The sequence below is a fragment of the Sinohyriopsis cumingii genome, chromosome 17 (genome assembly GCF_028554795.1).
Source record: "Sinohyriopsis cumingii isolate HCF-2022 chromosome 17, ASM2855479v2, whole genome shotgun sequence".
Lineage (NCBI taxonomy): Eukaryota > Metazoa > Mollusca > Bivalvia > Unionida > Unionidae > Sinohyriopsis > Sinohyriopsis cumingii.
In genome coordinates, this window is record NC_142977.1 from 25517647 (window position 1) to 25544748 (window position 27102).

General features: G+C 34.7%; 2 protein-coding genes across 4 annotated transcripts in view; one reads left to right on the plus strand and one right to left on the minus strand.

Annotated features, from left to right (window-relative positions):
- Positions 1 to 27102, plus strand: part of LOC149778279 (uncharacterized) — a 333696-nt gene that overhangs the window by 195555 nt on the left and 111039 nt on the right. The window lies entirely within an intron of this gene.
- Positions 19078 to 27102, minus strand: part of LOC149778280 (uncharacterized) — a 44209-nt gene continuing 36184 nt past the window's right edge. The window contains exons 2-3 of the mRNA XM_089938295.1: positions 23366 to 24930; positions 19078 to 20855 (exon numbers count right to left, since the gene is read on the minus strand). Of these exons, the coding sequence (XP_089794421.1) occupies positions 20248 to 20855; positions 23366 to 24930 (2173 nt within the window). The 3' untranslated portion in view covers positions 19078 to 20247. The remainder of the gene's footprint in view (positions 20856 to 23365; positions 24931 to 27102) is intronic.

Here is a 27102-nt window from a genome sequence, read left to right on the forward strand (position 1 = left end):
AAATGCATGAACTTGTTTGTTTGCCTTTAATATGGGACATATGGCTACATTAGTGGAGCAGACCAGCCCAAAAAATTGAAAATTTCCATGAAGGGCCACAAATTTTTTTCACCATAAAATACCAGATGTTGAGTGGCATGTGTCTTTATATATATATTCCTTCCCCTAATTTCACCTCTCCTTGGATCTTAATGGGCAGGTTTCAGAGATATCAAGTGTGTGAAAAAGATTAGGGTTAGAACTCTACACAAATCAGTTGATCAGTTGAGCTGAATTGTCAGTCAGCTATCAGTGGAGAGAATTGGATTTATCTCTGCTTTGTTGAACCATGGTAAATTTGTACATCAGTCACAGTATCTCAGATTGTACCTACAAAGACATCAAATGCTAATATTACTGTTTTATTTATACAAATGATATTTTTTTCCTCTCATCAGAAGTAATCAGTGGAACAAAGAGGAAATAGTTCTGATGTGATATTTAAGTAAGTTTAAGGAACAGGATTTAAATGCTTTAATATTTTAGCATCAACAGATGTTAAAGATTTTAAACAGTTCAACCAATTCTAACATCAAGTCTTATAATTTTTAGAATCATTATTAGTGTTTCTTAAATATCTGGGGATAATTCATTTTTTTTTATATTTTTTTTTGAAAAATTTAGCTTTCTAGTTAAATTTGTGAAACTTATTATGCTTGCCAAAATTTTGTGATCAACAGTATTCATTCTGTTTCTTCCCTTGGTTTAACTGACTGTGGTCAGTCTGATTTTCCAAGGCTAAATCCATATGGTCAGTCTGATTTCCATTGCTAACTGCATGTGGTCAAGCTGATTTTCCCTAGCAAACCCTGTGTAGTCAATCCAATTTTCCCAGGCTTACTCCATGTTGTCAATCCAATTTTCCCTGGGTAACTACATGTGGTCTTAACAGTGGTCAATCTGATTTTCCCTGGATCAGTCCATATGGTCAGTCTGATATTCTCTGGCTAACTCCATCATGTGGTCAAGCTTATTTTCCTTTGCTAATTTCATATAGTCAATCTGATTTTCTCTAACTCCATGTGGTCAGTGTGATTTTTCCTGGCTAATTCCATGTTGTTCAGTATGATTGTACCTGGCTAACTCCATGTGGTCAGTGTGATATTTCCTGGCTAACTCCATCTGGTCAGTGTGATATTTCCTGGCTAATTCCATGTCATGAATCTGATTGATTTGACAAACTTGGTGTGGTCAGTCTGATTTTCCCAGGCTAACTCCTTGTGGTCATTGCAATTTTCCTAGCTATCTCCATGTGGTCATTGTGGGGTTTTATTCTGGCTAACTCCACGTCATCGATCTGATTGACTTGGCTCACTTGGCGTGGTCAGTCTGATTTTCCGAGGCTAACTACATGTAGTCAGTGTGATTTTAAAGGGCAAACTATATTGGGTCAATCTGATTTTCCATAGCTAACTCCATGTGTCATTGTGACTTTCCCTGGCTAACTTTATGTGTCAGTTTGATTTCCCTGGCTAACTTTATTTGGTCAGCATGATTTTTCCCTGGCTAACTCCATGTGGCTAGTGATGTTTCCTGGCTAACTCCATGTGGCTAGTGATGTTTCCTGGCTAACTCCATGTGGCTAGTGATGTTCCCTGGCTAATTCCATGTGGCTAGTGATGTTTCCTGGCTAACTCCATGTGGCTAGTGATGTTCCCTGGCTAACTCCATGTGGCTAGTGATGTTTCCTTGCTAACTCCATGTTGCTAGTGATGTTTCCTGGCTAACTCTATGTATCTAGTGATGTTTCCTGGCTAACTCCATGTGGCTAGTGATGTTTCCTGGCTAACTCCATGTGGCTAGTGATGTTTCCTGGCTAACTCCATGTGGCTAGTGATGTTTCCTGGCTAACTCCATTTTAATCAATCTGATTTCCCATGGAAGTTTGTTTAATTCCCCTGTATATCTTTTCCCTCACCCCTCCTTTTTTTATCTTAACTTCAGGGTCATGTGTTGAGTAGAGTAAAGTAACAGTGTTGATAAACAAATCCACACATTCACTCTGGAAGTCAGATTGGCACAACTTCTTCTCATGGTTTGATTGCTAGATACTATTGATTTATACATATTCCATCACCAACAGTTTGTGCATTTATAAAATACAGATATCTATAGCCAGACTCAAATGTACCAGAAAAAACCCAGTGTATTTCCTGCTCAATATCAGCTGTCAGAGGTCAGAGGTCATTCTAACTAATTCTAATACATGACCTTGAAAAGTGCTTGACTTTTCATGATGGTTACTTTGAAAAGTGTTTTAGTTTGAAGTTGGTTTTAAAAAACAGTGAAATTGTCCATGACATTGCTATTTGGTGATTACCTTGAAAGTTCTTTAATTTTGGTGGTCGTTACTTTGAAAAGTGTTTTAATTTGAAGTTGGTTTTTAAAACAAATAGTGAAATTGTCAATGACAGTGCTCAGTACTCAATTTAAAAATTTTTGAATATCTAAAACAAATGCATTTCATAAAAAAAGTAATATAATGACATTAATAGAGCCATTAAAATGGAAACCTGAACTTCCAGGAATATTGACTCCATGTTGGATCACTTATATATTCATTAAGACTTCCAGCAAGGTCATTTAAATGTTCATTATTACTTGGCCTCATTTCGGACTGATATGACCTGTTGATGAAATGAATGCACCATTGACTGGTGGTACGAACCCCCCCCAATACCCCCAGGACAAAATCCACACCCATAAAAATGAAAGATAATTCCCTCCACCAGTACAGGTAAACCCTGTTATAACGTGATGCTTGGGGTCCAAAGAATAACATCGCAATATAAGTGGGATGATATTAAGAAATTTTTCTAAATACTTCCCCATAGAAAATGTGCATTGAAATTTCAATATCATCAGTTTTAACTAACCTCTTGATCATATATCGTTTGTTTTGTTCCCCAGGTTTCATCAGACATCAAATAATCTTCAAAGAGTTGTCACCTTAAAAAAAAAAATGAGAGCCATGCTGCCATCACATTATTAATGAAATCGTGTTATAATAAATTGTATTATAACAGGTTTTACCTGTGTAAGTTTAGCTCTTTTAAAGTTTTTAAACCAAGGCAAATATACATCTGTGTGTGTTTTAAATGTTAGATCTTACCTGTGTTTTAAATGTTAGATCTTACCTGTGTTTTAAATGTTAGATCTTGCCAGACAAGGAGATTAAGATCTAAAAACTAATTGCAAGCACGTGTTTAGTCATTTTGCTTTCAAAAGCTTCACTACCCACACTTTCAATCCATTGCATTAAATTCTTTTACATTAATTTTGACACTTGCATTTTGTATTTTATCCACTGGAAATAGAGCATAAAGATGTAGTAAGTACGGAGTTTACTGTACTTGACCATTATTTTTATAGTCTGTGAAGTACTTGAAATCTTTTTCCTTCTATCCCATTTAAAAAATAACCTGGTATGTCTGTGATGGTTTAAAAATCTTAAAAATTTACAATGGGGAAGTTTTCTTTTGTCCATTACACCGGGGTATTTTTTTTTGTCCAATCTTCATTTTTCATGCAGGGAGGATTTTGTCCTGGGAATGATTTTGTCCTACACCCATTGACTGGGCCTTCAAGGGAGATTTTGTCCTACACCCATTGACTGGGTCTTCAAGGGGGATTTTGTCCTACACCCATTGACTGGGCCTTTAAGTCTAATTTAAAAAGTTAGGAGCTTAACAAACACAATTCAGTAAACATAAAAAGGGATTTTACCCCACCACCCCCTCGTGAGGGCTATCCAAACTCACAGGAGCCTTTAAAATGTTGACTTGCTCAAGTCAGCTTCCTATATACTAATCCAATGACCTATTTGAAATGATGTCCAGTGCTCCCGTGAGATTAGTTCAGACTGGGAGTTTTATCAGAGCCTATTTCTTCCCCATACAAAACCATCAATTTTGACAACTGCTATCAGAAATGCAGGCTATAGATCTCCTTTTTTTGCCCAAGTAGCCAGTATTAGCTACACAACTTGGTGGGCCTCTTTTTTTTACACTGAGTAACCATATTACTATTTCAAAGGCCACAGCTACTACTGGTAGATCCTATTTTAGCTGGACAACAAGGAGTTGACAGATTCCATCTGGAGATAACTGATAACCATCTGATGACACACTAAGTGTTCAGCTAACACAATGTGCTCAGTACTCACTACCATGGACTGTGTTTTACTGGATTCTTCCTCCATCACTGATACTGGCTGCCATGTATAGCCTATCATGTGATGAAAAATGGTGTTGAACCCTATAATAACAACAACCTTTCTAGTGTCAAACAATCTTCCCACTTGTGTTATGCCAGATAAATTCTTGTCATAACTCAACAGAACTAATCTGATGGGGTCATTTCACAACCTGATACTGATGCACACAACCCTATTATCAGAAATTGTTTTCTTTCTAGTGGCTACTTGCATTTCTAACTGGAAGCATAACATAGCTAGACCTTTTTGATAACTGTTATTTCCCACTGTGGACTGTAAATTACAATCTGAATAGTGTCAGCTGACACATGCTTAATTTCCTTGGTTAAGAGAATTTGTATCTTAATTACACAAATGAATTACTGGATTCATGCTTTGTCTTAACTACATTACTTGCTAATTATCAGTTCATTGACATAGTAAAATTAAGACATACATTTATTCTCACAATCAGAGTAATGCGTGAAATTTCTACAATACATGATTACATCTGCATGAGATAATTCAAAACAAATTCATATCCATTTGAACAAATTCATATAATACCTGAGTCATATAACATTAAGACAAAAATGCATTTAAACCTTTAGCTTTCAAACTCACAGAAAATTGTTGTTTGAATTTAAAATAATAAATTCAACAAATTGTTACAAACCTATATCAATGAACATATTTTATGCAATTGAGACAATACCTTGTGCTTTCCTGAGACTCAGTCCTGACCCATTTCCATGAAGCTCAATCCCTCTTTCCATGTCCCTCCAAATTCTCATCAATTGGACAATTTTAATGAGAAAAGTACTTTTTACTTATCTTGGAGCCAGCTTCACGTTTCACAGAAAAGCTTGGACTGCTGAATTTCTCAAGAAAATGAAAACTTTTAATTACATCTGGAAAACACTCCCCTTCATTTAGCTTAACTAGTCAGGATTAACTTTTTCTAACAACCAAAGTTTTAACACTCCCATCAAAGTCTGAATAATTCTCTCTAGTCAGCCTTTATTAATAGTTATTCCAGAAAATATTGTTTTATGACACATATTTCAAATGGCCCAAGATTTCACAGATTTTGTTTCTGGCTTGTCTCTATTTTTGTCATTTACACTTAACCTTACATTAACCTATCTGTCAGACCATTATCCTAGCAGGTCCTAATTAAAATAAAATGTTGTCATTCCTCCATACAACTTGAATTTAAATTGAATCAAGCTATCAATTTATGGTAAGACTAGCCCATACAGCAGTCTTAATGGTTACGTGTCATGCTAACCATGACAGAATGTACTGCAGAATATCTACAAAATTTGGCACAATCACAAACCCATTTTATACATGTATGGTAATATTTTGCTAAATTGATATTTTGAACTAAAAGTCACACAGTCGCAAAGCTTAGGAAAATCTTCCTAAGTGTTGACTCTGAATACCAAGAATTTCAGAATTAAGTATTTCATTCTTAAAAAAGTTCATTCCAGAATATTTGTTTTTAACTAGGCTTATATGGGGACACTGTAGCTCAAGGGTTTTGGGTTATGGGGTAGAAATTTTTGTGGACTCTACCTATAATAAAGAATATTCTTACTATGTTTATTGGCAGTGCTTCAAAATTAAGATTTTTGTCCTTGAAAAGTCGTTGAATTTCCTGATGAAATATCTGTATTAACATATAATGCAGCACATTAAGTTTCATAAAATATCCATTAATATGATCCTATTAAAATTATTAAAATCTTTGCCAAAATATTATAGTTGTGAAAATCTTGTCTGTGGGTACAAATGTCTTTTCATAATTTAATAGTCATATGCATGTATTTAAATGAAAATATTAATAATGAAAGTATTTCATGTCAGTGGACCTTGCTGCATCTTGGGTGTGCCATTTGCTGTAGATCAGTGTTCATGTAGTCAGGGTTCACCACTAACTTGGTAGATTAGATAAACAGATGCCTGAAATATGAGAATTTGATCCCAGAAAAAAGACTGGTTTTTGTATGTAGTTTACAAGATAAGCAGTTCACAGACTAGTTTCCTGTCTGTAAAATATATTTTATTGTACCTTGTTGACAGATGGACGCTAATAAACCCAGTTTAAAGTAATTTGTTTTCTTAATGTTGCTTTGCTCCTTCCTTTGAGATAGCTAAGCTCTGATCAGATCAGCATCCACAGACTTATTGTCAGATATAATTTGTGAAAAGTTTGATAGTATGTCACTGACTTCCATAAGCAGTTTCAATACAAGCATCTGTTTTATCAGACTTGACACTGATAGTATCATGATAGTATCATGCTATGAAATATGGGAAACTTATGGTCATCATTATTTTCTGTTTGTGGTCTTATTGTAAGATATGTAGTTGGGTGTTGGTGTGGAGTTAGGAGTCTGTAGGATACACATCATATTACAATAATACCCATTTGACTTCTTAGCAATGCAAAAGATTAAAGGTACCAAAATAAGCAACATTTTCTTTGAAGATTTCAAGAACTACTCCAAAAGATAGTGTTTCAGAAGTCATAATAAACCATGCAGCACAAATGTTTCTGCCACTTAGTTGCCAAGGTACCAATAATACCTCTTTGGTTACAAGGGAATCCAAAACACTATGTTGGTTACCATGGACAAAAAGTGTTATATTGGTAGTCAGAAGTGCAAGAAACCACTGTGCCACAATTATGGTCATATAATAAGCAAGAACACTTCCTACAGTCACCAGAGTGCCAAGAATACTTCTTTGGTTGCAAGAGAATAATGAACATGGCATTTGTAAGTTAGAACATCAGCATCTGTCACCAACAAGGACACAACTTGTATCATCTAAATGAAGAAATAATACTATTTTGCTTGGAAAGCTGCCAAGAACACAGATATGTCTTAGATTGACAGGCTTCCAACATACATGTCCAAGATTGGTAGGCTACCAAGAGCACAGACATATCCTAAATTGACAGGCTGCCAAGAACACAGACATGTCCTTGACTGAAGGCTGTAAAAACACAGACATGTCCTAGATTAACAGGCTGCCATAAACACAAATGTGTCCTAGATATAATTTGTGAAAAGTTTGGTAGTGTGTCACTGATTTCCATAAGCAGTTTCTTTCAGGCTTCCAAGAACACAGGCATGTCCTACATTTGACAGCCTGCCAAGAGCACAGGCTTATCCTAGATTGACAGGCTGCCAATAACACAGACAGGTCCTACATTGACAGGAGACCAAATGTACATCACATAATACAGTACTGAAGCCTCAAAATGTTAACATTCAAATTCATTGATATCACATTTGTTATGGTCTAGGTTGTTCATTGTAGAACATAACTTGGTTCTTAAGGAAGAAGAAGAACATCACTTTTGTTGTCAGAATGACAGAAGAAATACTGTGGTGGAGTCCTGAGATTAAGCACACTTTAAGGGTCAAAAGGTCAAAGGCAAAAATCAAGGGTATAAATATTTGTTCTAGGCAAGACAATGATGTTTCTAGTAGCCTCTACTTTTACAATCAGTGGTGTGTGTGTGGTGGGGGGGGGCCCATGGTTAAAACTCTTTAGAATTATTTTAGAAGTATTTAAAGCTAAAAATAATACAAATGGAAACATATATATATTTTGCAGGTTGTTTTCACCCATAACCAAATTATTTCCTATACCATATTTACTTAACCATTGACTGTAACAAAATCTCATTCCATCTTATCTTGTTTATGTAGTTTTTAATCAGAGATTTCCCCAAAACCTTAAGCCAGATTGGTAACTGCAAGATACGTCCTCAAGCAAGCAGATGGAGTGGAATAAAGATAAAGTTTTAAATCAGTCTTCAAGCCGATTGATTGGAATAAAAATAAATGTTATAAATTTTGCTCCCACAAAATCTTTAAGCTATTGGCATGCAAGTATCTCTTGGCATATTTCTCAGCCATATTTTTATCATTGTTTGCCTCTGTTATTGAGACAGTCATATGCCCATGAAACCATACATTTATTTTATTCTTATCTGATATTTTGTTTAAAAGATGAGAAAAGTTGCATGATTTTCAAAATTAACAAGAAACCTTTGATGAACAGATAGATAGATTGGTCATTAACACAAACAAGACCTATAAATTCAAAGTTGCCGATTTGAGGTGAATTTAATCTTATTGTCATCAATTATTTATTAATCTGTTTTTATCTTGACTGGTGGTAGCTCAGTTGGCAGAGCATTAGACTCATAATCCAAGGGTCATGGGTTCAGTATCTGCCCATGCCAGCCTGAGTTGACTGCCTCTGTGTGTCCTTGGGAAAGACACTTTGCTCCCATTTGCTGAACATGAGATGGCCAATAATGTGTTAAAAGTGCATTTATGTCATGGTGACTTTTGGCAGTCTGTACAGTATATTTTGATATCAAATTTGATGTTTGACAAATTGAAATTCCATCTGGGATTGTAAAAGTCTCACTGTCCAAAGCCCTTTCAGTTTACCAGGCAACAGTGGCAGATACTGGCTGTTCCATCAATCCATCAATATCGAGAGATGAACTTTCACTGATTCAAAAGTATTTTGGTTACTTGTTTCATACGACTTGAGCATCTGAAGATTTCTCACGTGACTGTCATGTGATAAAAATCTTGTAATGTAACTTATTATTGTCAGCATATGCCATATTACAAAATGGATGGATTAATTTTACATTATAACCCAGATTAATAAAAACACTCAAATAATCCATCCATTTTATAATTTGCCACAAGTTTTAGCTGGAATAATAGTTACATAATGAGATACTTATTACATGGCAACATATATGCAGATATTCAAGTCACATGACCAACACAATAAAAATTATTTTGAAATCAGCAAAAGTTGCACCTGATTGGTTGTTTGACATTGATGGAACACCTGATTACCTGCCAGTGTAGCCCAGTATTTCAAGTGATGGATGATAGTGCTGTGTGTTCCATATGGATTTATAAGTTGTCAGATATCAAATTTTATATATAAAAGTACTATACAGATTGCTGAAAGGTCCCTTCAGCTGACTGTAACTCAAAAGGTGCAAGAACTACCAATAAGTGTATGTACAATGCTATATTGCAGACAATCTGTCTGCAATAATTGTTATTATTTATGAATAGATGAGATCAAGCCTAAAACCACCAACATACAAATACAGTTTTGGGTGTTGGTTTATCAGATTAGGTGGTGGTAAACTCGTCTGAATATATAGCAGCCTGATTATCCAACAGTTTGTCACCTTGGCCACCAGTCTAATTATCCAATGGTATGTCACCTTGGACACCAGTCTGATTATCCAATGGTATGTCAACTTGGCCACCAGTCTGATTATCCAATGGTATGTCACCTTGGACACCAGTCTGATTATCCAATGGTATGTCAACTTGGCCACCAGTCTGATTATCCAATGGTATGTCACCTTGGACACCAGTCTGATTATCCAATGGTATGTCACTTTGGCCACCAGTCTGATTATCCAATGGTATGTCACCTTGGACACCAGTCTGATTATCCAATGGTATGTCAACTTGGCCACCAGTCTGATTATCCAATGGTATGTCACCTTGGACACCAGTCTGATTATCTAATGGTCTGTCACCTTGGCCACCAGTCTGATTATCCAATGGTATGTCACCTTGGACACCAGTCTGATTATCCAATGGTATGTCACCTTGGCCACCAGTCTGATTATCCAATGGTCTGTCACCTTGGCCACCTGTCTAATCATCCAATGGTCTATTACCTTCACCACCAGTCTGACTATCCAATGGTCTGTCACCTTGGCCACCAGTCTGATTGTCCAATGGTCTGTTACCTTGGCCACCAGTCTGAGTATCCAATGGTCTGTCACCTTGGCCACCAGTCTGATTAGCCAATGGTCTGTCACTTTGGCCCTTAGTCTATTCAGTTAATGGTCTGTCAGCATGGCCACCAGTCTGATTATCTAATGGTCTGTCACCTTAGCCACTAGTCTGTTCAGTGGATGGTCTGTCACCTTGGCCACCAATCTGATTATCCAATGGTCTGCCACATTGGCCACTTTCACTATACATAAGTAACATGTTCAAATTCAACCTGTTATAACTTAACTATCTTTCACTCAGTTTTCATAAATCTTTGTTGTGAACCCAGAAATAATTTTTTGGAGTGGTAGAATTTTCAAATGAAAATCTTTGCTAATTAGTATGCATGGTTATTTGTGATTTGGAGATTAGTCAAATAAAAATGTTTATTTGTATTATATGCTCTGTAATGGCATTCACCCAGGTGTTGTAAAAAAAAATAATATTTCTCTTTCCAAAATCCAATTCAGATTATTTTCTCATTTAACTGTGTTTAGTCTGTATCATTTTATTATCGAGGAAAATGAATTGTGGCATTTTTGTCCATTATTGATTGTTTTCAACACCAACATTCTGCATTTGGCCATCAAGTCTATTGTACAGATGAAAGAAAAGAGATGAAAGACAGTGAATTATGTGATAGCTGATATCTGTCCACCATCATTATAATTGTCAATTTAGACAGTTTATTTGCTGGTGCACCTGTTTGATTTTGGTGTACATTTCAAATGGTTGACAGGTGGCAGGTATACTTTATGTACTGATGGAATCTTTCAGATATATAAGCAAGAGTGGATAAGATACATTTCAGGTAGGGAGCTTGCCAAGACCCGAGTGCAAATCTTACACCCAGAAGTTTAGATTAGATTTCTCTATATTCTTTACATTAGTCTACACATGAGAAAGAATATTGTTCTAGCCTACTTTATACATCCATTGTCCGCAAAACCATTGTGTAATATGAACATTTTGTGAAGTCTCCTTAATTTCATTGTGTGGATTTTAGACTTTGAGTGATTTAAATAAAATGCTGTCAGTTCATTTATTTTTGTGGGTATCCATCTACTTGGTCTCTGGAAGAAAGCTGCATTTTCATTACTGCTTGAATTTGGGCATTGGGGAAGTTATCCTACTGCTTGCACAGAAGGATAATTGTTAATTGGGTATTAAAATTCATTCATTGCATGGACAATGAAACTCACGGGGGGGGGGGGCATTCATTGACAATAGTTGGCATGTGTGCATATGGGCAAGATAGATGATTCTGACCCAGGGAAAATAGATGGCCTATGGAAAATATTGATATGTCTGTCTGATGTGTGAACAAAAAGACAAAACAAAGTTTTTATGTGTTTATAAAGAAAGGGTCAGATACCAAAAACATAACTCATGCTAGTGCCATATGTACTCAAGTCAGACTGATCATACAACATAGAGCCTGTAATGTTATTGTACAATATACCAGTAGATCTGGCTCTTTGACTTTTTGTTCTACTGATTACTCTTAACAAAATGCATATATCTAAGTTCTTGGAAGCTGGATTCAACTTATAACTAAATATCTGTTGATATTGAGAATCACCAAAATAATTATATTTGGTAAGGGACTGTTTAAGAGCTAATAGGGTTCAAAAATATATTCCCAATGTACTGAGCTGTCCCTTAAATACTAAGATAAATTAAGTACCATTTTTATTTCACAGAGATAAGAATTTTGTACCATTAAGGATGGGCCCAGGATGTTTTAATCCTATTTCTTTCTCCTACCAGAAACTGTTGGCACCTGTTATTTTCATAAGTACTGAAAGTACTACAAAACCAGTTTTATTTTCTTAAAATAATCAGATGTCAGGAAAAGTACATACCTATTGATCCTTGAGAGGAAAGCAAGCAGCAATTAAATCATTTGGCATATAGCTAGGAGCAAACAGCTGCCATCATTAACTGCCAACAATGCATTTTTACATAATCCAGATTATGCAGGTGCACATAGGTCAAGCCTCAGGTTTCCCAATAAGCTGCTTGCTGTTTGCTACTATATGCATGACCTCTTTTGATCTCGGTTTTCAGGGTTTATTTAAGAGGTCTTTAAATATATGTATTATATGTAAGGTATTTTATGTGTGTTTCTTATTTTTAAGTGTCTAATCTCTCCAAATGTACGCATAAACATTTTCCCATAGAGACCTGGCATGTATCTCTTCTCCCAGTTCTATCTAGCTGGTAATTGTTTATGCAAAACAAGACAAAACATTGCAATATTCAGATGCACTTGCTCAGCTGGGAAGATAATGACTGTTTGGATGTGGAGGCAAACCCTCCTGTCTGCTGGGGATTCCTTATAAGTCACCCCCTGTCTCTTTTCCATTTTGTTACTATTGTAACTCATCAGAGGGAATAATAAGGGTTGATTGGCGTTTGTTCAACTGATCACTTTGTTATGTCAGTGTGAGGTTTATATACCCCTTTTGTTGCCAGTATAGCTACTTGTGAGGTCATGTGACTAGCATTGTCACGACTTGCTCAGGTAGCTGAATATTGAAGGGAACCACAAGCAGATACACAATGTAACCCTTGTGGGATATGGTGATATTGATGGGAACCGCAAGCAGATACACAATGTAACCCTTGTGGGATATGGTGATATTGAAGGGAACTGCAAGCAGATACACAATGTAACCCTTGTGGGATATGGTGATATTGAAGGGAACCGCAAGCAGATACACAATGTAACCCTTGTGGGATATGGTGATATTGAAGGGAACCGCAAGCAGATACACAATGTAACCCTTGTGGGATATGGTGATATTGCCCATATTGAATTCCTTTTCTGTTGAAACCAGTGACTTTTGTACACACAGGCAATATATTTTTGGACATTTCCACTGTCCATAACAACAAACAGCATCCAAATATCTCAACCCGCTTGGCCATTTAAAATACCTTGTAAATGTTATAGCACACAATGTTTCTTTTACTTGAGATGAAATGATTAATCAATATATTGATTAATCAATATATTGATTAATCAATATATTGATTAGTTGATACTTTTACAACATCAATACACAAATCAATATAAGCAGTTAAATATGTATACCAAACAATACTTACTGTATACATGTTACTTTAATCTTTAAGAGTTATGCATGATTATTATCACTTGCCTTTTCATTCACTAAATTGAGAATTTATTTGAGTCATGAGTAACAGGCAAGTTCTGGCAGTAAGAAAAAAATAATTATTGACAACACCAAACATCTATCAATTAACAAACACAAGATGGCTAATTCACATGGTTTGAAATAATCTCCAACCCCACCAATTCCATTTGTATTATTTCTTAGTTAATGATGGATTAGTGTATTTATTCTGCTGGTCCAGGGCAGCAAAGTATTATAAACTTAACACTACTGCTAATACTGAATCTACTAAATATGAAATGATAATTATATGCAATTAGTACATTCAAACCTGATTGATAAAGACACAGACATGCCATAACCTGTCACTGATTTGTATTAAATACCAAAATATCATTTTATTACTTGATTGCCAATTTTTCATTCTTTTTTTGAGAGGGAAATAATATTTAAAAATGTTAAGAGTGGGGAGGATCAGATGAATACAGTAGCATCAGAAACAGCATCAGAAACTTGTAAAATGGCCAAAATTAATTCCAGATTTATCTCTAGTAGTCTAATGCAAAATATTCCAAATAAAATACATCACGGGTGCTGAGTATTAAAACAAAAATAGATTTTGGAAAAACAACAACTCACATCTCGAACACATTTACTAGGTATTGGAAAATTTTTATGTGGCCAAATGGGTGGAGATATTTGGATGCTGTTTGTTGTTATGGATGAAGGAAATGTCCAAATATATTGAACACATGTACAAAAGGCACTGGATTCAACAAGAAAGGATTCCAGAAGGGGCAATGTTACCACCTGCCACAATTGTCTCATTGTGTACCTAAACATTCTGCTTTATGATCCCTTCAGTATCCTGCCCACAGGTCAAGTACATCCCAAACAATTACAAGGTGAACATCAAGATGCATGGTAGACTAATGGACTAATAGTTTTTTTGTTTAATATTCACTTGTCCACTTTTGACAGCACTTCTGCCCAATACTTAAAGCAGAATAAAGCAAAACTGGTTCTATGGTTTTTATTATATATTTCATAATGAAATACTCATATCCTACATTGAATATTTTACCTGCTACAGAAAGGTATATATGTTTAGTCTCAAGAGATACTGATATATATATATATATATATATATATATATATATATATATATATATATATGATACTAGTTATACTCATTATTAAATGGGACACATTTTTAAGAAAACTCAAGATTACATATGCTTACAAAAATTGTCCAAGTATATAAATTTTAATTTTCATCAAATTGTGTCTGACAATGGTGTACAAATGAGGCATTGATTAGTGTTGATTGCAGTCTCACATTAAGTGATATTGAAAATTTGGGTGAAGTACATATATATCTATTACCAAACAAGACTGCAAGCTTGCCAGCACACCAAAATTCTTGTCTGAGTACAGAAAAAAAATTAGAAACCCAAAACCTTATGATTAAACTCTAATAATAAAAATTGGTTGTTTAATGATGTTGCTTTCTGATATTTGTCATGTTTCAATGCTTATTGTACCCTCATCTGAGCAATGTTGATTGTATCAATCCATGCAAGAAATGTGTGAACAAAAGTAAAAATCGCATCAGTTTTTTTCTGAAAACAGTCATTAATTTGACAAAGTACATGATATGAAACATTACACATGTAATCTAAATTTGTAAAAATTTGTTGTTCTAATATTTGTGTAAAGTTTCAGTCTTTTTTATTGATGTAGTAATGCAGCCATTAATCACGTTGACACATAATATAGAAAGTCCATGATAATAAAAAAAGATATTTGCCTTAAAAAATATATAATAAAAATAAAATATATAATATTTAGTAGATATAAAGAAATACCTTACTCATGAAGTAGAAGCATTTTCTGTTGTCACTCAGTGCTTTACTATTCTTACCAATACAATGTTTCCACTTCATTTGTGAAAAATCTCCTATATCTACTAAAAAGTAGGTCATTACCCCTCCCCCATTTTCATAGACTATATCAGGGGTCTCAAACTCAAATCACCCTGAGGGCCACATGAGGGCATTTTTGATGGCCCAAGGACTGCACCACCACCATCATTATCTCTCATGGCACCTTGTGATGCCAGTCATTTTGCAGACCACACGATATGGCTGGATGGGATGCATGTGGCCTGTGGGCCACATGTTTGAGACCACTGGACTAGAAGCAGACAGGGTAATAACACAAAATTTTTAATGCATTATGTATCCTTCTGCTACCAGCATATATTTAAAGTTTGGTAGTAATAATATACAAAAATGTCACTGTAATTGCAGCATTGATTTATTTCACTTTTTTCTCCCCCTACCAGCCCTATGAGACAAGACTAAAATCTTCTACTCCTGTGGATGGTTACAATATTGGCAACAGTGTCATTTCTGGTGAAAAATGTACATTATAGTTTAGGAAGATAAAAAGTTATAGACATAGAGAGAGATGGATGGACAGACATTTTTACTATATTTCCCTCGACCCCCCCACCCCAACCCAATAAATGTGGGAATACAAATCTGTTTTACTATGTTTTTTTTAGGATTGCAGGGAATAATACCAAATGTGAATCAAAGTTCAATCAACTTTATTTACAGGTATTCTTACACTTTAATGTTTTGTGATATTTAAATTGTGCTTAAACCCCCCCAACTATTTCCTGATATTTAAACAAAGAACTGTCGCTGGGGCAAGAGAATTTGATAATTCATCAATAACGTACATGCAGTGAAAGTGGCACCAGTAATAACAGTTTTTGATGAGTCACCATTTATCCATTTCCTTTATGATAAAGATAAATACTTTAGTACAGTGTTTCTGTTCATCTTGTAAGTCCTACAATGTGGCCATGTCATAGAGTTAATTATCCAAAAGATTTTGAACGATTTCATGAATTTGAACTAATTTGTTTGGTAGCTTTTTATCTTCTCTATGCTAAGAATTAACACAGTTTTACCTGACTTTTTTTGACCTATAATGATCATTTATCATAACCATGGTAGGGATCATATCATGCAGACACATTTCAATTTTGTGTGTATGTTACATTGCTTTGTATATAATACTGATGATCTTGTTTGAATTATAGATAGTGAAAGAGATACAATGAAAAGGATACTATTAAACAGGGGATAAATTTGTAAATAAGCCTTTTTTGCCATAACTGAGTTGAGAAATTCAAATACTTTGAGAAATTATCAAATATTACTGAAAGATAAGAATAAGAAATATTGATTCTGTTGCCTGTAATATTTTCTGTCATCTGTTTTCCTTCATGTACTTTGACTCCTTTAACAATATTTGTTTTGTTTTAAATTTTTAGTCAGAAATATTTACATTCATTATGCACTCAACAGAGGTCATTTTATCTATCATATTCACACACAGGATCTTTGTCTTAGATTATAAGCTCTGCATCTGTGACATATGACTGACACTTCATATCACCAACATCTCACCTCTGCCTGCTTTGATTTAAGTCTCAGCTCAGCCAGTTTGGGTATGTGAGAAAGCTTGCCAGTAGCTTCCCATGGGTCTGTGGTTCTTCCCAGGTTCTTGGACCTCTCCCAAATATAATGGCTGCCAAGTATAGCTTATCTTATTGCTGCAAAATGGCTTTAAAATCAAAACACAAACGGAAATTATAGATCCATGCATTGATTGTAAAAACATGTAACTGTTCTGGGATTTTGGGGAAATGCTGCAGATATGTAGCATCATGTCCCATCCAGTCACATTATCCTGACAGCAGGTTGACCAGTCCTAACACTAACCTCTTAAATCTGAGTGCCAAGCGAGGCAGCTGCTAGTACCATTTTTATATGCCTTTGTATGACTCATCTAAGGTTTGATTCCGCAACCTCCTGCACCTGTGGCAGACACTCTGACCACTTAGGCCACTGGAGCAGTGAAGAAAATGAAATTACAGTAATACCTCGAACATTCACGAGGTTAGGTTCCAGAACCAGTCGCGGATCAGGAGGAATCGCGAATGTTTGGCACGAGTCACTAAAAATGCTAATAAATGCTTATTTCTAGGGTTTAAACCCTAAATATGACCCAAATCATGCTCCCAAAGCACTTTAATTTCATTTAAAAGTTAGCTTAATACATTACCCTTAAAAAAAGAAATAAATGGTTGATGTAAAAATAGAGTACAGTATCGCCTAATGGGTATTTGCCACACTAGCACATTTACAGTATATGTATACTAATATTACCCCTATACTAATTCATTGGCTGCCGTTTTCTTTTGCACTCACAGTAAGGTAAAACCAAGTAATGAATGGGACTGTAAACTTAATGACTGACGTTTTCTTTGTCATTGTCAGGAAGGTAAACTAGGTAAACTTCATATGTCACAGAAGTCATATAACGAAGGTACAATTCAATAAAATAAAGAAAACATGTACGTAGAGGGTACCAATGAAAATTTCACGAATCCGTGAATTTGCGAATCCAGAAATGTATTACTGTATTGTTTAGCGATATTATCATCAGACCAGTATCAGTTGCAATCATGTGATAAATGATTCCAAGATTCCATTCATTATCTCATCCCATATGGCTATGGTATTTGACACACATTCTAGTCATGATATAGCACTAAGGGAAAGTAGTGGTTCAAAAAATTTACTCTGGACAAGGATACAAAATTGGAGTTACAGTTTAATTTATGTGACCTTCACCTTGAGATTGGAGGAATGGCTAAGGTATGCAATACCACCTAGTCACAATATATACTTGAGGAAAGTTTCCTTAAAATATCTTTGGTGGTTCAAAGGTTATACTCAGAACAATGAAACATGGTCACATATTTTCCCTTTCCATGACCTTGTCCTTGAGGCAGGATGTGTGCTGTAGTATATGACCCCATTGTCATGTCATAATTATATATATTTGGGCAAAAACTTAAGTTTTCTCTTGCTGTGATACATCCTCCAGTAATTATGCACCATATGTACTCGCTTATAAATCGAGTCAGACTGCAAAAGCAACAAAGATTCTAATCTGCCATAGCATAATTCACCTACAGGTCAGGGTCCATATTGTTTGTTTCTTCTGATTACTCCAAACAAACTGCACAGACCCAGATCTGCAGGCGCATTATGCGATGGCAGAGCTGGGTCTGTGCAGTTTGCAGTTGCATTTGACGTACAAGTGAGTTCATATGGACAGATTTACATAACCATATTAAACTTGAAGGCCAGCTAAATGTAGACAGACAGATGATGCCATATTAATACACCAGTGTAAAGATGAGCATTTGAAGAAAAAAAACAACAGGTTTTATTGTGTCCTAGTTGTTATATATGTAAAATGGGGTGGGGTGTTACACTGCAGGAACACTTAGTAGGTTATATAGTGACAAGGGAAGTAGAGAAAAGAGCCAGTTCAGGATGAGCCAATGATGAGGATCAAACCCAGACCTTTCTGGAAGCGTGTCCAATCTGGCTATACCTTGAGTCTGTGGATAATCTTGATTGCAGTAATTGGCTGATGGTTTTACAGACATTCTAGTTATCCACAGGACATGGGTATATTACAAGTTTTGTGTTTCCCCAGCATTGCCAGGAAATATTTCTTTTGTATCTTATTTGAAAAAGTCATAAATTAGAACAAAATAAATAAAAATAAAGGACATTTCTAATTTAGATTCAGTATTGTGGCACCTTCTGTACACTTTTTGAGTACATTACTGTACAACCTAAATAAAAAGAATGTATGTAAACACAAGTTAATAATAAAATGCATAATATGCATGTATAGGTCTTAATAATAAAATGCATAATATGCATGTATAGGTCTTCTGGGATATACATTTTGGTAACTAAAAATGTAGGTGTATATAATTTAAAACAAAACATTGTTTCAGATGTAAAATTTACTCATCAAACAGTTGACTCTTTCAGTACTGAATAGATTGTTTTCCTTCCAGTCCAAGAATAAACCCCCTAGTAGTAGGACATATGCTAAATATTACATAGTAAAAACATGAAATCTATATTCACATTTGAGCCAATGATGTGTATAATTACATAAATTTATATTAATTGATAGACAGTTTTTTCTTTTAAATCACTTTAAACTTAGCTAAATGCTCTTACAATTTGATCAATACAGTAAAATACCTACGATGGGAAGCAATAACTGGCCAGTAAAGGGAGATAACAATGCAAACAATGGGAATTGTTTTGTTTCAGCATCAAGTTTAGAGTGATTGTCAATCTATTTTACATTGTTTGATCATTTTCTGCTATTTCATTCTTGCTTTTCTTTCATTGATCTGCCATCAGAAATATGCCATTATTATCAGTGTATGGTGCTGTGTAAGTATTGAAAGTGTACAGAATTACTACATCATAATGCACATTGCAATAGGCATGGTCGAGAAATACAAAATATAGTCACCTGACTTGTGTATTGACTGTTTAAGCGGTGGGCAGAAACATTAGACTAACATTGTTCACAGAAATAATTACTGTTGAAAATAATGCAGATTATGGTGCTTTAGCTGATAAAAATATGAATAATAATTTTCTTTTAAAACATTTAGTAAAGCAGATTGAACCCTTGCATTAATTACAGCAGTTTTTTCTCCATTCGTTATTACTACTGTTAAAAACTCTGTTGATTTCCACCTGTGTATGGTGGCAGAGCAGGGGTACTGTGACATCATTTGTTAGCAAGAATGATTAGTGCTGTTGGAACAAGCTTAAAAACATGAGTTAACATGATCTTGGCTGATTAATGAAATAAACAATTTGAATATTGATCCAAATTTCATGATATCTTTAAATTAGTTCCTTTACCTGAAAGAATACCCATCATTTACCCATTAATCCTTTGCCCAAGCTGTCATTTGTTTATAAAATATCAAAAGGTAAAATAAATGCAAACAACAATAAAAGAAAAATTAATTATAAAAATGCCATTTACAACATCATAATATCAGATATGCACTGAATTACATGTAATTTAAAAACTAATGTGGTTTGATTTTCATGACTGAAGTCCGAAGTTCAATCCAGTCATTCCAGTTGGAATTGAACCAGACAAGACCAAGATTGTATCGGCCATTCAGATTGCATGATTGGCAGTGCTTATACCACCACCCTACTTCATAGTAAAAACCACAGTGTGTGCTACTTGCATCATTATCCATGTCAAAAGTACTAAATGCCATGGAGTTCGAGTATGAAAATGCATCAGTTGCATTCCCGTGATATCCATCGATATTAAGCGTATACTTTTCCTCTTCGCTTTTCACAGAAAAGTATTTGTATTCAGCATACCAGTGCTGTTTTGACACATCCATCATTTTGATATGAAGCGAATAATTGCGATTTTTGGTCAGTGAGTGAATAATCTCATTGCCTAGCCAGTATGTACCACTGACCGAACCAAAACCATTTTTATATTCTGTCCAGTTTCGTTTGAAATCCAGTGACCCATCCAATCGCTGTTGTATAATTGTCCAACCTGAATTGTCTGAAAAATCACAGGCAACTTGAAGAGAAGATGAAAAATTGACAGGATGAATAACAAAAATCCCTGACTCCCTGTAACCACGGTGATAGTACCCTTGGCAGTCTGAAAAGAGAGAAAGAAAGTATATTTAGAGTTTTGTAAACTCTCAGTCTTGGCATGTACACTTTGAATTAGATCAAACTGTCACTTCACTCATTTTCATCTGGAGCTAAATTTTGTAGATTTTATGGGTACTACTAATGAAAAATTAGGGATGACCCTGTGAACAACGATAGATCTCTCAAGGCAAAGAGATGCCTTTGTTGCTAAATTTAAGTAATGGCAAATGCTTCGTTTTTTTTCTCTCATTAAAATCATAATGATATATAACCTTGAAAATACCACGTGTATTTTGTACAAGCCTGGTTCAGAGGCAAACAATGTATACATTGGTCCCATTTATGCAATGGCAGATCAGGACCTTTACCTTTTATTTTCTACAGATTTCTCCAAACAAACTGAATAGATTTAGATCTTGTGACAGCTGATCCGGGTGTATGCAGTTTGCACTTGGATCCAACTTATACACAAGTATAGATGGTAAATCAATAAGACTAGTGTGTTGGCAATATCTTGCTAAGTTAATGAATATATCAAGCAAAAAGGCAGGTTGACCATATGTACAGATTTTTCCAAATTATATGGATTTTTCATATTTTCAGATCTTCAGATAGATAATTTAAAATTGCTTATATTTTGTGATGGAAATACACAAACTAAATAATTTAATTTTTTTGCTTATTTTTCTATCAGAATATCATTGCTAATTGAAACTATTTCAAGCCTTGGGATGAATTTTGAAAATATACGATGAAGCTGATAGCTACCATATATACTTGCTCATAAGTCAAGACCAACTGCAAACTGCACAGGCCCAGGTCTACTGTTGCATAATACACCTGTAGATCAGGATCTCTGCATCTTGTAAGGACAAATCAGTAGACCAAACAACATAGACCTTGATCTGCTGGCACATTATGTAAAAGCAGACCTGAATCTTGGTTGTTTGCAGTTGGATTCAGCTTATGAGTATTTTACCAGGAACTAATTCCAAGTTTCAATCTCTTTCCATATTGATTTGAAGACCATATTTATTCCATGTTGATTTGAAGACCATATTTATTCCATGTTGATTTGAAGACCATGTTTATTCCATGTTAGGCTTATACTTCATGGTACCATATATGCTTACAAGTCAAATCAAACTGCAAACAACAAAGATCCAGATCTACTGTAGCATAATGCACCTGCAGATCAGGGTCTATGTTCAAACCCCATCCAAGTCATACCAAAGACATATAAATGGTAGTAGCAGCTGCTTTGCTTGGTGCTCAGCATTAAGAGGTTAGTGTCAGGACTGGTTGGCCAGGTGTCAGGATAATGTGACTGGATGAGACATGTTTGCATCATGATGATCCAGTGGTAGACATTACTATAAACTGCCACACTGCAGACACACACACACACCTTCCTGTTGTAATTTTTACCCACCCAGGTCTCAACAAGGTAGCCCAGTTGGGAATAGATCTTGACTGCTTTTAAGGTGAATCTGGATGACATTTGAGAGTGAATGCTAAGATATGGAATGTTTCTGGTTTAGATTTTGTATCCCTTCCCATTACAAGGTTCCAAGATATCTACTCTAAACAAGATATAGATCTATTTTCCTTGTAATTGGTTGTGACAGGCTATATACATGCGTAAATACATTACAGGCTATATACATGGATAAATACATTACAGGCTATATATATATGGGCAAATACATTACAGGCTGTATACATAGGTAAATACATTACAGGCTGTATACATGGGTAAATACATGACAGGCTATATACATGGGTAAATACATTACAGGCTATACACATAGGTAAATAAATGACAGGCTATATACATAGGCAAATACATTACAGGCTATACACATAGGTAAATACATGACAGGCTATATACATGGGTAAATACATTACAGGCTATACACATAGGTAAATAAATGACAGGCTATATACATAGGCAAATACATTACAGGCTGTATACATAGGTAAATACATTACAGGCTGTATACATGGGTAAATACATGACAGGCTATATACATGGGTAAATACATTACAGGCTATATACATAGGTAAATACATGACAGGCTATATACATGGGTAAATACATTACAGGCTATATACATAGGTAAATACATGACAGGCTATATACATGGGTAAATACATTACAGGCTATATACATAGGTAAATACATGACAGGCTATATACATAGGTAAATACATGACAGGCTATATACATGGGTAAATACATTACAGGCTATATACATAGGTAAATACATGACAGGCTATATACATAGGTAAATACATTACAGGCTATATACATAGGTAAATACATTACAGGCTATATACATAGGTAAATACATGACAGGCTATATACATGGGTAAATACATTACAGGCTATATATATATGGGCAAATACATTACAGGCTGTATATATGGGTAAATACATGACAGGCTATATACATGGGTAAATATATTACAGGCTATATACACGGGTAAATGCAATAATCTTTACAGGACTCACCTGTCGGTAGATGAAACTTGAAATGTTCAATCTCTTGTTTAATTTTTATCACTGCTGGAACAAAACTGATTAAGTCTCTTACATCAGTTCCCAGGTTTCTTATACGTCTGGAGGTATTTCTCGATTCTGCATGAACTTTGTACAAGCCTTGATCTAGTTTTTTAACCATCCCATTGAGTAACAGAATTGTCTGAGCATTTCGTCTAAGATTTATTTCATGCTGATGGATTTGTATATCCTGCTCTCTGTCACGACTAGCTTTTTGACATTCAAATAATGTTTTGTTCAAAATTTGTACCTCCAGGTTACCAAGCCTATTTTCATTATGTATTACCTGAAGGACCATGTCATCAAGACGAGATAAAATCGTTGCAAGCTCTCTTTGGCCATGACGTACACGATCTGCATGAGAATTCAGTGGATGTTGCTTTTCATGTTCCTGAAACTGTTCTTTCAGATCTTCAACAGAGTTGTTCAATTTTATCACAAACATTCGTAGAACATTGAACTGTTGATCACCAAGAGTCTCTAAGTTGGATAGCTTCCATTGTTGGTCTGCAATTCTGTTTGAATTTTCCGAAATCATATTTGTTATCTTCATAATCTGATCCTGATTATTGAGGGTGGAATTGATAATATCACTACTTGCCATTCTCCATTGATCAAGGGTTAGGACATTTTGAGTAAAATTCAATAATGATTGTTGAAGGTTACTCAGAAAACTTCCTAACTGAATTGATGAAACTCTTATGCTCACTTGCTCAACATTATCACTTAAATTGGAATATTTTTCTTGAAGTAAAGAAATTATCTGGTCCCGTTTATTAATCTCATATAAAAAATACTGCAATAAGTCAAGTGCTCTCATCCCTGATTGGTCGGTTGAACCACTTCCATAGTAACCACTGTTTGTATCTGGAAATAAAACTGTGTCTCCACTACCAGTTTCAACATCATTTTTTTCCTGTTGCCGTGGTGATGACCCAAATAGGTCAGTCTCATCCCCTGAGCCAAAGTCTGTTAAAAATGGGATATTATACATCCCTGAGGTAGATAAAGGTGTATTTGCTGCCTTATTAATATCAGAAGGTAAAATTGAACTTTGACCTGAGGTTTGATTGGTTGTCAGACATGTGCAGTTTTTCTTAAATTGTTCAATATCTTTCAAATTTTCACTGGTGATGTTTTCTAGTTTTGCTTGTGTAAGTACAAAATGAGTAATATTTTGATTAATATCAGATATATTTTGATTGATTTCTTCTACTGTTTCATCTATTATTTCAAAATATAATTCAATTTTATTAATTTTCTTATCTATTTGATGCATCCGCTTTCCAGCCCTTTCCTTGTATTCAACATATTTTGTGTGCTCTTTCAAAGCTATTTTTTGTTCATAATTTATGCGCTCAATTTCCAGTTTCACATTTTTGGTCTCATCTTCCAGAGTTTTAATTCGGTCCCGATTTTCAGAAATATGCTGTTTCATCTGAACTGTCTCTGCAAATCCGAGCAAGGCATCCTCATGAAACTCATGGACCGACTTTTGTAGCTGCAAGATTTTCTCCCTGAAATAAATAACAATTAAATTAAGCATTAAAAACAGAGAAGTAGGACAGTATGTCAAAATTTACAATATATTTAGCATTTTTCTATGACAACCTTGGTTTTTAAACACAATGTATCACTATCCCTTATGAATAAATGATCATATATATATATATATATATATATATATATATATATATATATATATATATATATTGAGTTTTCAAAAGAAGACAATCTCAACTTGGTCATAAATGAAAATTGTGCTGATTTGACATAAATGAAAATTGTGCTGATTTGACATATAGAATCAGCTCCACATATTGCATCTTGACAATCTTTTTATTGCTTAAGAATATCAGAAATGATTTTAACACTTGGTTAAAAAAAACAACATGAAATTGATTTTGTGAACGATTCTTGGAAATTCTTTTTTTGGTTAGTAGAGCAAATGTCTATTCTAGGGACACTAGTTTTCTAACCGAGTGCAAGCCCTTTGATGGGTTATTTTATTGAATCAGGCAGCCAATATATTTTCTGTATAATAATAATAAAAATAATAATAATAATGAGGACTTTGTATAGCGCCTAATCTTTAGAAGCTCTAAGCACTTTACAACATTAGACAACACCTATAGGATAAAAAACATATAATAATATTATTACGAAAACAAACACCAGAAAATTAGAAAAACATTAAAAAATAAGAAACATGCTGAGAATATTTCAGGTATACATCAATTATATGTTTGAGAATGGAGAAAAAGAAACTGTGCACAGGATTTGGAACATTTTCCAGTGTTTCTCAACTTTGAGATTGGCACCCTGTTTCCAATGTTTCACCACTTTGAGACTGGTACCCTGTTCCTAGTGTTTCCCCACTTTGAGACTGGTATCATGTTTCCAATGTTTCCTCGCTTTGAGACTGGTACCCTGTTTCCTGTGTTTCCCCACTTCGAGACTGGTACCCTATTCATTGAATAATTAGTGGGATAGCACTAAGATCTTAAAGAGTTTTGTCAAATAGAATATTGACAATTTTACTGTTCTCTTTCATGGCTGGAGAAACATACTTTGTATAACATAGCTTTTGTTCCTGGTTACAGGGTTCCAAGGGATGATGCCTACATGTCAGAACTGTAATATATACAAAATATACAGACCTTCCTGGTAGTTTCTCTTTTTTGTGTAAACCATTAAAGGGTGCTAAGAAATGTTTGGTACAGATTTCATTGGGATTAATGTAGAAAAAGATATGTACAATTTAACCACTGTAGCTATTGCACAGAATGGCAGTAAACTTGAGATTATGTGTGGATGTCTTATATGAGTACTTTATTTCATTCAGATTTACAAGTGAGACTTTTATTTTTAATGACTATTAGACATTTCTTATGAAGTTAACTTTGTTGAAGGTTCTATATTTTATATATGTCACAAGATGAAATGCACTAAATATTTTTATGTTAATAAATCATTGATATCATTACTTAGAAGTGTTACTCACTTTCTTATAGATGCCTTTGCCTTATAAAATGCTCAAGTTTAGTATCTCAGATATGTACTCAATGACCTCAGTTTGAAAAAAATACTTTTACATTCATCAAACAGGCTGTCAGTTGCATATTTTTGTACCATAAATTCTAAATTGCATCCCAGTTTCTCTTCCAACCAGCCTGGAAATAAGACCACTCTCCAACTACAACAACTTTTTAATAGCTGCAATTAATGTTTTGTTTTTATTTATATGTAAATTAATCTACCCAGTTGCATTCAACCCTCAGTTCAGAATAATATATGCTTCTTCATCTTGACTCTGTCAATTCAGAATTGCAGTTTTCAGACCCAAACACCAGTATCATTTCCCCCAACCACCACCATTAGAGGCTCAGAGCTGTTATGCTGCATGAATTAAGTAACCAACCATCCACAATTTGATTAAAATCTGATCTCCAAAGTCAAACATGGAGATGTGATCAGCACCAAGATCATAATCTGTTGACCTTATGGTTAACCAACCAAATCACAGCTTTTAAATATGAAATTGACACCTATCATTTGAAATATATCTTTGCTAATAACTAAAAATAAGCAGTGGGAAATTCCAAAGTTCACCAGATCATGAACATGTATTGGTTTGTCAGATCTCCACATGGAATTGCAGAGATTTGATTTTAATCAGTTATCAGCAG